The sequence below is a fragment of the Cryptomeria japonica genome, chromosome 1 (assembly GCF_030272615.1).
Source record: "Cryptomeria japonica chromosome 1, Sugi_1.0, whole genome shotgun sequence".
Taxonomy (NCBI): Eukaryota; Viridiplantae; Streptophyta; class Pinopsida; order Cupressales; family Cupressaceae; genus Cryptomeria; species Cryptomeria japonica.
In genome coordinates, this window is record NC_081405.1 from 30,819,349 (window position 1) to 30,835,300 (window position 15,952).

Here is a 15,952-nt window from a genome sequence, read left to right on the forward strand (position 1 = left end):
AAGCCGTACAATTGTTTCTCTGTTTTCTAAGAGGTTTGGAACAATAGATGCTGACTCAAACAGTTGAATACATTATTTATTTATTTATTTTCGTTTGTTAGTGGGTACTTCTTGTCTTGAGTAGAACGTGGCAGGCAGATATTATGTATTGTCGTCGAGAGGTACATAAACTTGCTAGGCAATCTGATTTGGTAGTGACAACCACTTTGATTTTCTCTGCTCTGTGGAAGATAATCTTGGGCACCCACTGTAACTCAAGTAAGATATGGAGAGTAATGGAGGAAAAAAGAGTCACGTTATGGTGATATCATATCCTGCAACGGGGCACACTAATCCCATGCTGCAATTCTCAAAGAAGTTAGCCTCAAAAGGTTTGCTTGTTACCTTCGTAAGCTTCAACATCAATAAGGAGAAAGTAACACAGGCTAAGGAGTATGTTCAGAGGCTCAAGCTGGACATACGCTTTGAATTCATTCCTGATGGTCTTCCGGAGAATAAGAACATAATCGACTCAAATATAAATCCGGCTGTGCTCAACCACATGCAGAACAACATGGATGGATCGGGAGTGGAAGATCTGATCCGGCGGCTGAATGCGAGTGCCGACTCTCCTCCAGTGGGCTGCATAATATACAACTCCTTTCTTCCGTGGGTTCCACCCGTTGCAAAGAAACTCAACATTCCTCATGCTTTCTTCTGGACTCAGTCTGCTGCCGTCTTCACCATTTATTATGACTTTCTAAAAAGTTTGAGCTCCCATCTCTGTTCCTGCTATTTTGTTGTCTTTGTTTCCATTCCTTTGTTTCCGCAGATAGAATTTTGTTTTCTTTATTTTGTTTCTTTTTTAATTAAAAATATAATGGTATACGTTAAAAGTTTAAGCAGCAGAAAGACTGAGGTATAAAGACGCACTTTCAAAATTAAGTAATATTAAACAGTTACAGTAGTTTTAGTAGAAGGAAGATCTTTATTATCAAAATTTCTGTGATAATCGTTTTATGATATTTGAAATAGCAAATATTTTGTCTTCAATCCGTATTTTGAAGTGGTGACTTTTCTAAATCAAATTATTTAGGTCATATATCCAATTTATAATTTAGAAAAGATAATAATCTACTTTTTACCAAATTCTTTGAAACTAGATATGTGTTGTTCATGATGATTCTTAGTATGAAATTTGGAGTTTATGGGCATTATAAAAAGTGATTCAATAGAATAAAATATTTAAAAATAAATTGAAAAGAACCCATTAAAATTGAAGAGTCTAATGTTTTATCTTATTTATGCAAGAATAATAAAATCTTTATCAAATTTTATAGTCATACAAAATAGAACCCAACAATTTACCCATTTTTATTTGGGAGAGTATATTTTGATCTTTATTTTTTTTAATGAAAGATTCAAGATTCGTCAGTCTCCATTCTTATTAATGTCAAAATTTTGCTAAATTCATGACTTGATCTTTGATGAATTAGTTAATAACCTTCCGACTTCACTATTAGATCAATAAGTCTATTGATTCCTCAATTTGATGATATCCCATTTCTTTGAAGGTTGTTCCTGTGGGTATTTCATGTTTGATTTGATAATGATGAATAAAAGCCTAAAAGTGTGTTTTTAGGTCAGTGCAAAGACGAGGCCAATTTATTATTATAGATAGATCCTAAAAAATCTCAATAAAACCGAAATTTCTTTTCAATTTTGTACTCTATTTAAGCCCACAAAACATCACAACAAATCAACCTTGCCACTCCAAGCACACGGATGGAAATGGTTTAAAGTTATGGTATTCTTATAGCACCGAATCCTTTTCAATGTACCTACCTTTTAAATTTTTCATTTTTGATAAGTAGATCTGTTTTTTCGATTCGCCCTCTGGTTTTTCCACTCTTTTTATCCCCTTTTTTGGGGGGATTCTGTAGCGTTCTTATTCAAAACATTTCGCTTTTCTTACAAAATTTCTAATGGTTATATTCTACAGGTGAGAAATGTAAGAGCAGCAAAATGCCTCAAAACGTCATCATCCCTGGCCTACCTGAGCTGAAATTGTCCGATTTACCTTCCGCATTCATGGATACAAATGGCTTCCTAAACCATTACCTTCGCCAGTTGGAGAGCGTGAAGGATGCCTCGTGGGTACTTATCAATACATTCTATGAGCTGGAGCCTGAGACCATCAATTCCCTAAGATCAACCTCTCTTCCTTTCCTCCCAATCGGCCCTTCCATACCCTCGGCTTTTCTTGAGGGGGGAAATCCAGAGGACAGGCAGGTGGGCGCCAATCCTTGGAAAGCCACCGACTGTATGGAATGGCTGAACAGGAAGCCCCCGCTTTCGGTCTTATACATTTCATTCGGCAGCATAGCTGTCATAAGCGCAGAGCAAATCAAAGAACTGGCTGTGGGTATCCAGCAAAGTGGCCAAAACTTCCTGTGGGTCATCCGGGCCCCTCCAGGACACGGTCACATTGGGGAAGTTCTGCCTGATGGGTTCTTGGAGGACACCATGGAAAGAGGCTTAGTGGTGGAATGGTGTTGTCAAGTGGAAGTTCTCTCTCATCCCTCTGTGGGGGTGTTTATGAGTCACTGCGGTTGGAATTCTACCCTTGATGGGTTGAGCTTGGGAGTTCCTGTGCTCACTTTGGAGATTTGGACAGATCAGCCCACCAACGCTAAATGTTTGGCTGATGTTTGGAAAACAGGTTTGAGAATGAGAAAGAGAGAAGATGGGATTGTGACAAGGGACGAGATTCAGAGATGCCTAAGAATTGCATTTGAAAGCGAACAAGGAAAGCAACTGAAAACCAATGCTCTCCGGTGGAAGGAATTAGCAACAAGTACTTGCAGTGAAGGTGGCTCCTCTGACATCAATCTCAAGCAATTTATCCAGGAGATCATTGCCAGAGACATACAGTAGTTTTGTTTTTTTATGAGAGTATTTTTCAGTTAGTATAATAATGGAAAACTTGTATTTTGAAAGAGAGGTCACAAATTCAAATCTTACAAAAGATATTTTATATAAGTCTCATTTGTAGCACAGTTAGGTGCCTCTTGAATGAAATAGAGAGTGTTCTCATATTCTAAAAGTCTCATAAGTAGCACAGTTAAGTGTGCCTTGCATAGAGTAGAGGGTAGTCTCATATTTTATAAGTCTTGTTTGTAGCACAATTAGGTGCCTCTTGCATGGAGTAGAGAGTAGTCTCATATTCTAAAAGTCTCGTTTCTAGCACAATTAGGTGCCTCTACATGGAGTAGAGAGTAGTCTCATATTCTATAAGTCTCATTTGTAGCATAGTTAGGTGTCAATTTCATGGAGTAGAGAGTAGTCTCAGATTCTATAAGTCATTTGTACACTCAAAAAGCTCATTATTCATAGTATTCAAAAATTGTGTAGGTAGTTATGTTTTCTATTAAATGATATGGTATTCTATGAAGTTGGAATCATTCTTTAACCTCTTTATCCATCCACTAATATCTATATTTTTAAACATTCAATTATACTCTATTTATTTGCACACACTTTTATACACTTATTTTATATACCTATTCATCATACATACTCCAGTGACTCTCATGTAGCTATTTGCTACCTAGATTTATTTGCTACCCCATTTGACAAAAAGTCTATAGATGGAGGAGCAATCTTAGGGTCATGAACTTCATGTCCTTTTACTATTTAAATTTTAGTCAACTAACACCTTTGACCTACTTTGAGCTAATCAAACATACTTTTATTATTATGTGATGTTATTTACTAGTATTTAAAAACATTCAATACATTCATTCTAATAATCTCTTAGAAACATTCAAAAGTGGATCATTCTAGAGCATTAGAATATTCAATAATGACATATTTTGATAAGTGCAACAAAAAGAGAAGAATATGATGTTAGAGTAAATTATTATCTACTCTTCTTAAGTATGCAACCAAAGTCAGAATTTCTTTCTATGTATACTTATAAGCAGTACTAGGGGGTTAGGAATTGACTCCGTTCAAATGTATACTTGTCAGTTCTGGGGTTTGGAGTTTACTCTTATCAATACATTTTACTGCTTTGCATGTATGTTTGTCAGTAGCAGGGGGTTTGGAATTTATAAATAGGAATGCAATTAAAAGTTCAGACTTTTTCTTTTCTTTGTTTTTTCTTTGAGTATGATGAATTGATGAGTTTTCATGAAGTTGAGGAAAGAAATCATATATCTTGGCCAAAATAGCTCAATGGGTTTCAGATACATCCAGGTGAGATAGACTGTTGAAAACAGAAGTACCAGTTTGGACTAAATTCAAAGCCAAAGTGAAAATAGAAGATTAGAGAAGAGGGAAAAGAAGCTTGAAGATGTTGGAAAAAATATTATTTAATTAGATATTGAACTGACAATTACAATGTGAAATGTAATGGACAAACATAAACACAACATTTATCATAGGTTCTAAATGTTAAAAGTAGAAATACTAACAAACCACTTGTGTCTTGATGTGCTATTGAAGTGTTGTTAGTGGCATATAAGCCATTTTATCAGCCCTCCACGCTTTTTGTTTATGAAGGTTAGCACCTTGGTTTTGCTAGCACGCGTTTTTAAATAATTATTATTAACCAACTCTTACAAAAATTATTTCAAATTAATCATATTTAACTGCTTGCATCCATTTAGTATCCTAAATTATTTATGCAAAGTACTTATATTTCTTAAGAGCAACATTTTATTGAATGAAACGATTTTATAGTTCGAAAAAGAGCAATATTTTTGTTACCACTTTTGGATTAAGTTGTGAAAGAGCAATAACAAGAACTATTATAGATTGTGGAAAGCTAATATCTCTAATAACAATGTTTATCAATATATACCGTACCTTTTTATTTATTAATTAAACAAAAGATTTCCATTTAATTAATAAATAAATACACTGAATGATACATTTTATTCTAATTTTCAATTTAATTAAAAGATAAATAAAATTAAGTCAACGGTGCATTTTTATCCTGGATAAAAAAAATGATCTTATTCGGGTGGGCTTTCCATATCATGCCAGCTCTCTACACATTAAGGACGGGTCCTACATAAACATTCGATGCCTACGATTTATCAAAGAAGAATAATTATGCATTTCCACATCTATGTAGTCTGTTGGCAATTATTTGGCTTTGGAAATGATCTCCTGTGCAAACGCGTTCAAGTTACTGTGAGATGAACCTCCTTCGCTAGCAGAAGATTTCAATAATTCCCTCCATTTCAAACCATTGTTTCTTAGCTGTTTTCCCTCTTCGCTTTCCATAGCCATTCTGATACATCTCTCCGTCTCATCTCTCCCCACAATCCCATCATCTCGCCTCCTCATTCTCAGCCCTGTCTTCCAAACATCCGTCACAAACTTAGAATTAGTGGGCTGATCGGTCCAAACTCCCAATGTGAGCATGGGAACTCCCAAGCTCAGAGCATCCAGTGTAGAATTCCAACCGCAGTGGCTCATAAAAACACCCACAGACGGATGAGAGAGCACCTCCAATTGAGCACACCAATCCACCACCAAACCTCTTTCTTTAGTTTCCTCCATGAATCCCGCAGGCAAAACCTCCGCAATGTGATCGTGTCCTGGAGGTGCCCGAATCACCCACAAGAAGTTTTGCCCACTTTGTTGGATGCCCACAGCCAGTTCTTGGATTTGTTCATCGCTTATGACCAGGATGCTGCCGAATGAAATGTATACAACGGACAGCGGAGGTTTCTTGTTCAGCCATCCCATGCAATCGGCCGCCTTCCAAGGATTCGCCCCCACCTGCGTGTCCTCTGCATTTTGATCCTGCAGAAAAGACGTGGGTATTGAAGGGCCGATTGGGAGGAAGGGAAGGGAGGTCGATCTTAGGGAATTGATTGTTTCGGGCTCTAGCTCATACACAGTATTTGCAATCACCCACGAGGCATCTTTCACAACCTCCAACTGCCCTAGATAATAGTTGATGGATCCGCTTGTTTCCATGAACGCCGAAGGTAAATCCGTCAATTTCAGCTCAGGAAGGCCAGGGATTATGACGTTTTGAGGCATTCTTCCACAATCCAATCCCTCTCCTGGAAAACAAAGCCATCACCAAATTCAGAATCAAATCTACCATTTGAAAGATATTACAGCAATCAAGGGGGTTTTACAAGTAGAGATTAAGGACTAGGTGTATGTAAGTCTCATGTCTGCCCAAAATTTCTCCTTCCAAATTCATAATTTCTTTTACAAATTGAAAAATAGAAACGCATTTACATGCTCCAGTTCAATCAACTATTCTGTAACAGTGCATAAAGATAATTAGTTATAATATAGTTCTCTTGGAGGCAAACAAGTAGTAGGTTGTGTGTATAAAGGTAAGTCTAGTCTTGATTGGCAAGGGTACAGTTAAGGTTCCAAGAAACATTGATCAGAGCATGTAAAGTATAGGAGATTAGTAAACATTGAAAGATGGAATATGCAATTGTCAAACTAAAAAAATGTTAGAAATCAATTTTTGGTGTATTGGTGAAGTGAAATGGTTCTAAATGAATCTATCGAGTATCAAGTTTTGTTAGTCAATGTTTCAACATGATAAGGCAAGAATCTGGCATTGTGTTTGGGATAACTTTAATGTAATGGATAACCTTCCATCTTTGGTTCTTAGTCAAAGAGGTGGGATTTATTTCAGGTAACATTGACAAAATGGATAACCCTCAATCCTTAGCTCTTAGTCAAAGAGGTTAGATTGTGCCTTGGATGACTTTGACAGATTGGATAACATTCAATCTTTGACACTTAACCAAAGAGGTGGGATTGTCCCTTAAGTGACTTTGACACAAGAGATAACCCCGATCCTTGACTTTTAACCAAAAGATTTCAGCCTAAAAATTTCCATATCAAATACTTTAATGATTATACTAAGTGACTTGGACAAAAGAGAGAACCGCCAATCCTTGACTTTTAACCAAAAGATTTCAGCCTAAAAATGCCCATATCAAATACTTAAATTATTATATTAAACCTTCCAATAAAAAATAAATAACATGGTAGAAAGAAAGTTTTATCTGATAGTTTAATTTTCATGAGTCACGGTTGCTTGGATTTGAAAGCTCCCTTGATAAGATTCCAAACGAAGACAAAATTCGATGATATTTACACTAAATTCACCTCTACTTTACTAGTGATCTAAAGAAACATCTTAAATTTTTATTCACCTCTACAACTTGGATTGGCCTAGTGGTAGAGAATATGTGTTCTTGAAAGAAAGGTCACAAATTTAAATCTCACAAAAAAAAAATGAGTACAAAGTAAAGGTTCCTTTCCTTGATCTATTTTTTATTTAAAAATTTTGAGAAACCCTAACCCTAATAATAAAATAAACAAAATAGGTAAAACCAAAGCCCAAAAAAAAAAGACAAGTAGTACAGAGTTCGGAATCGGACCGTTTTGAAAGTGCTGATAAATTGAGAAAACAGCAGCAGACTGCGTCCAGAACAAAGCCTGAGGAATGTTCAGTTTATTTGCAACATCTCGAACCCAAGGAAGAAACGAATTGTAGATTATGCAGCAGACTGGAGGAGTGTCCCCGCTAGCGTGGAGTCGATGGATCAAGCGTTCGAGTCCCGAGCCGTCCATATTATCCTGCATGTGCTTAAACACTGCGGGATTGATGTTTGAGTCGAGAGTGGAATCATCTTCAGGAAGACCGTCTGGAATGCATTCAAAACGTATATCCAGCTTCAGGCGTTGTAGAGATTCTCTGGCCTGTATTACTTTGCGATGATTTAAGTTAAAATTGACGAAGGTAACGATCACACCTCTGGAAGCCAAATTCTTTGAAAACTGTAGCATGGGATTTGTGTGGCCTGTTGCTGGGTATGATATCACCACTACGTGACCCTTCATATTCCTCTTCCTCCCTCCATTCATATCCATATCTTCTTCTTCGATTCCTCTTCACTTCAATTGCTACAAAACCAGGAAATCACAACCAGAACTCGAATCGCAGGTCCTTTTATATCCAAAAAAACAGATTCTGACACCTCCTTGTACTTACACGCACCAGGTCCTTTTATATCCAAAAAAACAGATTCTGACACCTCCTTGTGCTTACACTCACCAGGTCCTTTTATATCCAAAAAAACAGATTCTGACACCTCCTTGTACTTACACTCACCAATTTGTGCACTCAAGTGAATTTGAACGGTCTTCCATGAATAGCCATCATATTTGACGAATATTGGGCAAGAGTAAACTTTAATAAGAGAATTACAATCCAAACAACTAAACTTTAATAAGAGAATTACAATCCAAACAACTAAACTTTAGTAAGAGAATTACAATCCAAACAACCTTCTTTTACCAATCTTTATTAAGCTTATTCAAATATGGATCCAATTTTTGTACTATTTAGAATAATTCTATATAGTGATTAGTTTTCTTTAATGTTGGATTATGTATAGGATGGAATGAGACATCAATATACAAACTGTCATTAAAGAAAACCAACCACTATATAGAATTATTTGTGTGTTTTGGCATTCTAGAGTTTGATTTTTTGGGCTTCCTTTTCCTACTTAATAGTCATTTTAGCCTATGAGTCATTTGAGTCTTGGAACACTACTTTTTAGAAATTTAGGTGTGAATAGTGCTCATTATGATTGTTTTATAGCATAGAGCTAAGAAGAATATTAAAGTGTTGTAATTGTTCTTGAAATAACATTTACAAGCTCTTAGTAAGTCTATGAAGTAGATACATGTTGTAATAACCAATATGAAATACTAAGAGAGTGCAACTCACATTTTGGTGGAATTTTTATGTGTGCAAGGGGTTTCTTCATGCATTAACATGTTTTGTCCCCATTTTAATTGTATTTTCTTTAATTGTTATTTTTAGTACATATGTAATTATTGTTATAGAGTTCAATCATTTAGATTTTCTCATATTACAACTCATTAATTTCCTTAAGTTGATAGCTATATGAGAGGAATATCCTTCATAGTTATAGATCAGGTATTATTAGATCATGTTCAAATTCCTTATGGGGATTCTGGTATTGATGTTATAAGTAAATATGTAATTTTATGCCCATAACCTATTTAAGTAGAAATAAAATATTGTCTCTTGAAGGATACATTGACATTGACAAGTGGAGCAAAGAAAATTTAAGAGGCATGAAGAGCTAATATGAGTTTGACTCAGAAGTGAAGCTCCTTGATATGGAGAGTTCCATGGCTCCTTAATATGGAGAGTTCCATGGTTCCTTAATATGGAGAATTCCATGTGGAGCATTTATCAATCCTCAAAGATCATGTAAATCTTTATGCAAGTGCTTAGATAATGATTAGATAAATATGCAATGAAGGAAAGGAAAATCCTAAGGTACAGAAGAGTCTTCCAAATAAACCTCTATTTAAGGTGGATGTTAATATTGAGATATAACTGATTGAAAGTGGTGTGGATGTGGAAAATATGGACAATGTTTCATCTCCAAAGAATGAGCACCCTTAGGTACCCAAAAAGCATGACCATTGCAAGTAGAAGCAACAAATTTCTTCAATGTTTTTTTCTAATGGTGAGGATGATGAATCTAAATCTCTTTTATTTCCTTGTTAGAAGAACTATTGCAATATATAATGCAGGCATGCAACTTAAAAAAAAGTATATCTAAGCACCCTTAGCAAGCATCTTAGCTCCTCTTGTCATCTTGCATCCCTCATTTGACAAAACAACCTACACAACCACATCATTCAACTTGCTCATTGAAAGAAGGTTCCATGCAAAACCTAATATATGGAATACACCATCAATTCCCTTCACTCTATCATTGGGGAATCAAATCTTAAATCTTCCACATCTAATAATGCTCAAATGAGAGTCATCATCCAAGTACACCTTCCCACCATCAAACTCTTCATACTTTGGGAACCAGCCCCTTTGTGAGCTCATGAGAAAATATGTACCGAATTCTATCAACCATGCATACTTAGATGCATGATGGGACCTGGAATTGTAGCAGTCGTTGCTACCAACTTCATTGGTGGTGAGCTTGGTGTCAGTGTGGTAGTAGCTAGCTTCTGGGCTTGGATGTCTAGCTTTGTCCGGTGAGAGGGTTGGCTTAGGATCTGGATCTTCATTTCGATCACGAACAGGATCTCGCTCTTGACAATCATAATCTCACTCTAGAACTACTTCATCAACATAAACAAATGTTGTTAGTGGGGGTGTTGCTAGTGTAGCTTTTGTTGTGTGTGCTACTGTATATGCTACTAGATATGCTACTGGGCATGATAGCTATTGGTACATTGGGCATGGCTCTCGATTAGGCTCTTACTTTCAATCTCTAAAATCAAAATCTTGATCCGGAATTGAGGACTCTTCATCTCTATCTCGAACATCATAATCTATCTTTGTTATATATGTTCCTATTTTTGCTTCCTGTACTTGTTGATCCAGTAGTCCAGTATTTTATCCACCAGTAACAGCAACATCACCAGCAGAACCACCAACAACCCACCCCAACCATATATGACTTCTAACTAATTACTCACATGCGTCTTATGACTAACCTCTCTTTCACACATGTGTCTTCGCATAGGGCTCAATATGGAAGCATTTTCTTTGACCCGGCCTGGGGGTTAAGTTTGGCTAATAAAGCCCTTTAGTGAAGGTGGCCCACTACTATCTATAGGTGGGGAGGTAATGTTTAAGCGGGAGATCTTTACCGGAGGTGATTTCGGATGGTCAGGCATACCATGATACCGGTCAATGTTGATCAATATAATTATCTTGTGTTTGCTTCCTTTCTCTTTCTGCTCTAATGTTGCGAGAAGAACCAGGAATCAAACACATACTACTAGGAAAAAGAAAACCGCATGCATTGTCAATGATTTTACTAATATTAAATGCATACCTCTAAGACCTTATCTTTTAACAACATCTAGTATTGCTTCTAGAATATGGAGATGATCACTACAAATTTTATCATTGCTCTAGGTTAGTATTTTTTAAACCACCTAACACTTAAATAGATAAAAAAAATGATTATATTTCACTCTTAAGATGAATTAACAGATGGATGTGTTAGGAGATAATTCAAATTATCTAGAAAAAAGTATATATGCATCATTAAGAGTAATATCATAATCTTTAAGGTATAATGGCTGACTAGTTCTTAGTTAGAAGGGTACAAGTAATGTTAATATTTTTTTGTTGTGATAATCATTATGTTTTTGTAAATTTTATTTGAATAGGTAATTTATTAGAGGTTTCTTTAGGTGTTCATGTTCATAAGGGTGGCATGAGAGTGTTACTTTAATATTATTAACAATTGTGTTCTGAATAACAAAATTAATATTATTAGTGACAATAGTTTTCTCACATTCCATTTATCATCTTATTTATTCATGTGCATTAAAATGGTGGCAATGATTTTCTCACATTTCATATGTCATTTGATTTATTCATTTGCATTAAAACTTATTATTATGAGCTTTCTATATTTTAAATCGGGATTATTTTATTAATTTTCTTTGGTCTCGTGTCGTATAAGTTGATATTTATAATACCCCAAGCTTCCACATAACTTTATTATAAAGAATAAAAATTAAACTTTATAACAATAGCAGTTAAAATAAACCTCTATCCCTTCAAAAATATGAAGAATTTAAAATATACAGCTTCCAATCATAATATTTATTTATTTTTAATTTTTCACACAAAAACTTTACATGGAATGGAGAAAAAACATGTAATTTTAACTCAAATGAAAAATTTCTCAACACAAGAAGAAAAGAGAGACAAACCATGCTTATTTACTCATGTCATATGAAAAAGGATTAATATGGTACAATGAAATTTTTTTACAAGGAATGTGACCAAAAAATCAATATATCACGACCATGCTCATTTAATCACACCATATGAAAAAAGGATTATATGGTACAATGAAATTTTCTACAAGGAATGTGACCAAAGAATTAATAGATCACTACCATGCTTATTTACTCATACCATATGAAGAAAGGATTAATATGGTAAAATGACAATTTTTACAAGGAATACAACCAAAGAATCAATTGATCATCGCTTCCATGTTTATCTACCTACACCATATGAAGAAATGATTAATACATGGTACAATGAAATTTTTTACAAGGAATGCAACCAGAAAATCAATAGATTGCTACTATACTTATTTACTTGTATCATATGAAGAAAGGATTAATATGGTACAATGAAAAATTTTACAAGGAATGCAACCAAAGAATCAATAGATTGTTGCCAAACTTATTTACTCACGACCAGATGAAAAAAGTATTAATATGATACAATGAAATTTTTTACAAGAAATGCCACCCTATATGAAAAATGAATTAATATGATATAATGAAATGTTTTTTAAAAATCAAGACCAAAAAATCAATAGATCACTTTGGTCGAAGAAGTAAAATTTACTTCAGCACTAGATCCATTTCCTTTCACTTCCACTTCAATGGTGTCATACCTTAGAAACAACTCCACCACAAACAACCTTGCAACCAACACCACCATATTCTTCCCGGGACATTGCTTATTGTGCACGGTTGGATCGTCAGTTTCGAACCCATTAGACCACATTACATACTTGATAACCTTCTGATTCTTCATAAACGTCGTAGCAACAAAGTCATCGGGATTCTCAAACACCTTGGGGTCCCTCGTAGCAAAAGGCTGAAACCCACCAAGGAGATCCCCTTTCTTAATCTCACAGGCGGCATCATGAGACTCTAGGAGGGCCGTAGGAGTCTTGTATGGATCAGTCTTAAATTACATATTAAGCAACATATTAAGTCTAGAAAATGTCAGTCAATTCTGAATGTTTAACATTTTTAAGTCTAGAAATCAAAGCTTAATGAATGTGATTTAAGTCAAATGCTCGATATAGAACTCAGAGACAATTTGGAACTAGTAACTACATCACCACTCATCTTGCAAAAGAATGTATCTTTGATATTAGTTTGGAAGAATTGAAAGAAGTGTGGCTCCTGTATCTGCTTCTTATAGTGTTAACATGTTATCTTAGGTGATTGGTTTCCTTATCTTCCTTGTAAGCTTGGATAGGCGTTACGTACGGATCTCTAATTTGTATTTTGCTGTACCAAAACATTGGATTATCCAGCAATCCAAGGATAATTTTACATTAGATTGTATTACAGAATTTAATGTATTTAGAGAAGTTGGATTTTTTACCTGCATTTTTATTTTGACAGAAGTTGATGAAGTCTCCTCTTCAGCCATGAAACTTGGTATCTGCTTCTTATAGTGTTAACATGTTATCTTAGGTGATAATTGGTTTACTTATCTTCCTTGTAAGCTTGGATATGCGTTATGTACGGATCTCTAATTTGTATTTTGTTGTACCAAAACATTAGATTACCAAGCAATCCAAGGATAATTTTACATTAGATTGTATTACAGAGTTAAATGTTTTTATTACCTGCATTTTTGTTTTGACAGAAGTTGAAGAATTATCCTCTTCAGCCACGAAACTTGGTCAGGCTGATGCTTCCTAGGCATTCGATTATGTCATTCAGTTTCACAATATGGATTTTAATTTGATAAGGGTTTGGATGGACTGGTCAGTTTGCATTTACACTAACATTTTTAGAAATCTCGACGAAGGATTTGCTCATTACCAAGTAAATGATGGTGTCCCATGGATGTTCCATTTATCCAAAGGCTAGTAGAAGAAAGCCAAAAGTATACAGACACGACTTATCTTCCTTCTCTTTGTAAAAATGTTTAGCTCTTCTCACTTAATGGATCCATGCCCTTTTACTTTATGGTCTGTCTTACAATGATTACGGTAAGTTGATAGTGTTTTTGGGTTGAAGTCGCTAGATAATATTAATCTAGTCCTATTTAATCATCTAAGGTCTTCTAAGTGTATTTTGTTGTTTTATTTTAATCTTTTTTAAATTTTACACCTAATGAATTTATGTCAAAATGTGATTTTTTAGATTGCATGTCACTCATAAAACTTACTTGGACATGTGAGAAAATATGGGATAGTTTTTCTAGGATATATCATTCCCACATAAAAAACACCCCATCTACCATCAATTCATCTAGGCATTTTAGCTTAACCAAGGCAACATCATATTTTTCTTAGAGTCTTTAATCCTCTAGGTAATAGCACCAACATCATCCACAATCTCAACACCTTGTGTGTCTTGTAAATCTTGTAAATCGAGCCATGTACATAACTAGGTTCATTTGTCTATATATGTCCTTTGATCCCACCTTGGTGTCAATTATGCTTGTGTTGTCAATACAACTTCCCTATCTAATTGGTGTTTCAACAAAATCTACTAGTCCCTTTGAGGTTTTAGGTGTCTCACTTGTCTCTTGTCATGGGAATCCTAGTTAAGTGTCCATCTTTCGTCTTAGCGGAATGTATCTTTCCTCATATCAAACCACATCAACCCATCCATTATCTTCCATATGGAAAAAAGTACTTGACATACTTGTTATTCTTTGGTGATTTTGGATTTTGTTTATATTTATCTTTAGCTTCCTAATTTTTACCTATTCATGGTCGTCATGATCTATTATATTATGGTGTGTTGTGAATGGTAAAACTAGGGTCATGGTCTTATTTTCATGTGCTTTGTCTTCTTGATCTGCCTTGCATTGTTCCCATATAGATCCTTGTCATCTCATGTTATGCTAGGGCATATCTTCTATTTATGGTTTTACAACATCATACCTACAAAACTTTCCTACAACTTTGTGAGATGTTGGACTAACCTTTTTTGTTTGTTGAGTCTATCTTATGCATTTGATATGTAGTCATCTTGGTTCATACCCCAGTGCATAGTGTCTCATGTTAAATCAAAATAAGTGCTTACTATATGGTAGTTATCACATGATGTTCAATGTTCCTCCCATCCATTATCCTACATGTTCTGATCCTTTCATCCTATATTTCTATGTGCCATCACCTATCCCGTCTATTTTCATCATCCCCACTTAATTATGGATTTCCTATACAAATGTGTCATTTTCCATCTTGCTTATTTAATCTCCTCACCATTTTAGTGATCCCTCATTCATCCTTCCATATCTCTATTTTTCATTTCTTTTGTTCTTACATCTCATCTATCATATTGTTGCATTTTCATCTAGTTTCATCTTGCATAATATAGACTTATTAGTCTATCCATTATTATAAATCTATTCTTTTTCTTGTCACCTAGTATCACTTTGCATATTGTGGATTCGTTAGTCAAACCATTATCATTTTTATCCTTACACTATAATTAGGCATATGCATCAACATCATAATCATTGGATAAATCCACAACACCTCTATCATAATCATTCATACATCATACATGCATCATCTCATCCATTTCAAGAGCACACTCACGTTATCTTGAGAGCACATCCTCATCCTCATCTCACATAATCTTTCTTCCTAGAGTCCCTCCTTTTCAAATGGTTGCACGTCATCCTCCCTAATTCAACCATCTTCTTCCAAGCATCATGTTTTAATCTTCTTTAAAATGATGTTACTTTGTAACACCATCTCAAAGATGGGAAAAATATAGAGATATAAAATTGAATATCCCCTTAACCTAATTAAGTGGAGTGGACCCACTTCGAATCCCCACACAATATCACCCTTCACACTCAACCTTGAATTCACCCCCTTTTGGAGAATACCCCATGTACTTAGGCAAATGGGTCTTTCTTCCTTGAGTACCCAAAAGGAATTTTTAATTCCTTTATCACCTTCGAATCCTCCTCTTTTTCATAAATGAAAATTTGTAATTCTCATGTGTCCCCTCAAAGTACCCTCCTTCTTCTCCTCTCACCTCACAGTGCCACTTAGCTCCATCCAATGAGGTGAAAGGACCAACCCATCCTAATCGCTTAATCTCAACCATACAATAAATTTTATCTCTATCTCACCCATTTTCCATTGGAGCT

At 35.1% G+C, this 15,952-nt stretch overlaps 2 protein-coding genes across 2 annotated transcripts; one reads left to right on the plus strand and one right to left on the minus strand.

Annotated features, from left to right (window-relative positions):
• The first annotated feature begins 220 nt into the window (after positions 1–220).
• On the plus strand, positions 221–2,952 carry LOC131035414 (mogroside IE synthase-like). Its single transcript, XM_059221913.1, has 2 exons — positions 221–746; positions 1,982–2,952. The coding sequence occupies exons 1-2, from the start codon at positions 266–268 to the stop codon at positions 2,914–2,916; spliced, it is 1,416 nt and encodes a 471-aa protein (XP_059077896.1). The 5' UTR covers positions 221–265; the 3' UTR covers positions 2,917–2,952.
• Positions 2,953–4,998: 2,046 nt separating this feature from the next.
• Positions 4,999–8,027, minus strand: LOC131035410 (UDP-glycosyltransferase 74D1-like). Its single transcript, XM_059219555.1, has 2 exons — positions 7,419–8,027; positions 4,999–6,065 (listed from the first exon to the last, which is right to left on the minus strand). The coding sequence occupies exons 1-2, from the start codon at positions 7,909–7,911 to the stop codon at positions 5,134–5,136; spliced, it is 1,425 nt and encodes a 474-aa protein (XP_059075538.1). The 5' UTR covers positions 7,912–8,027; the 3' UTR covers positions 4,999–5,133.
• Between the last annotated feature and the right edge of the window lie 7,925 nt (positions 8,028–15,952).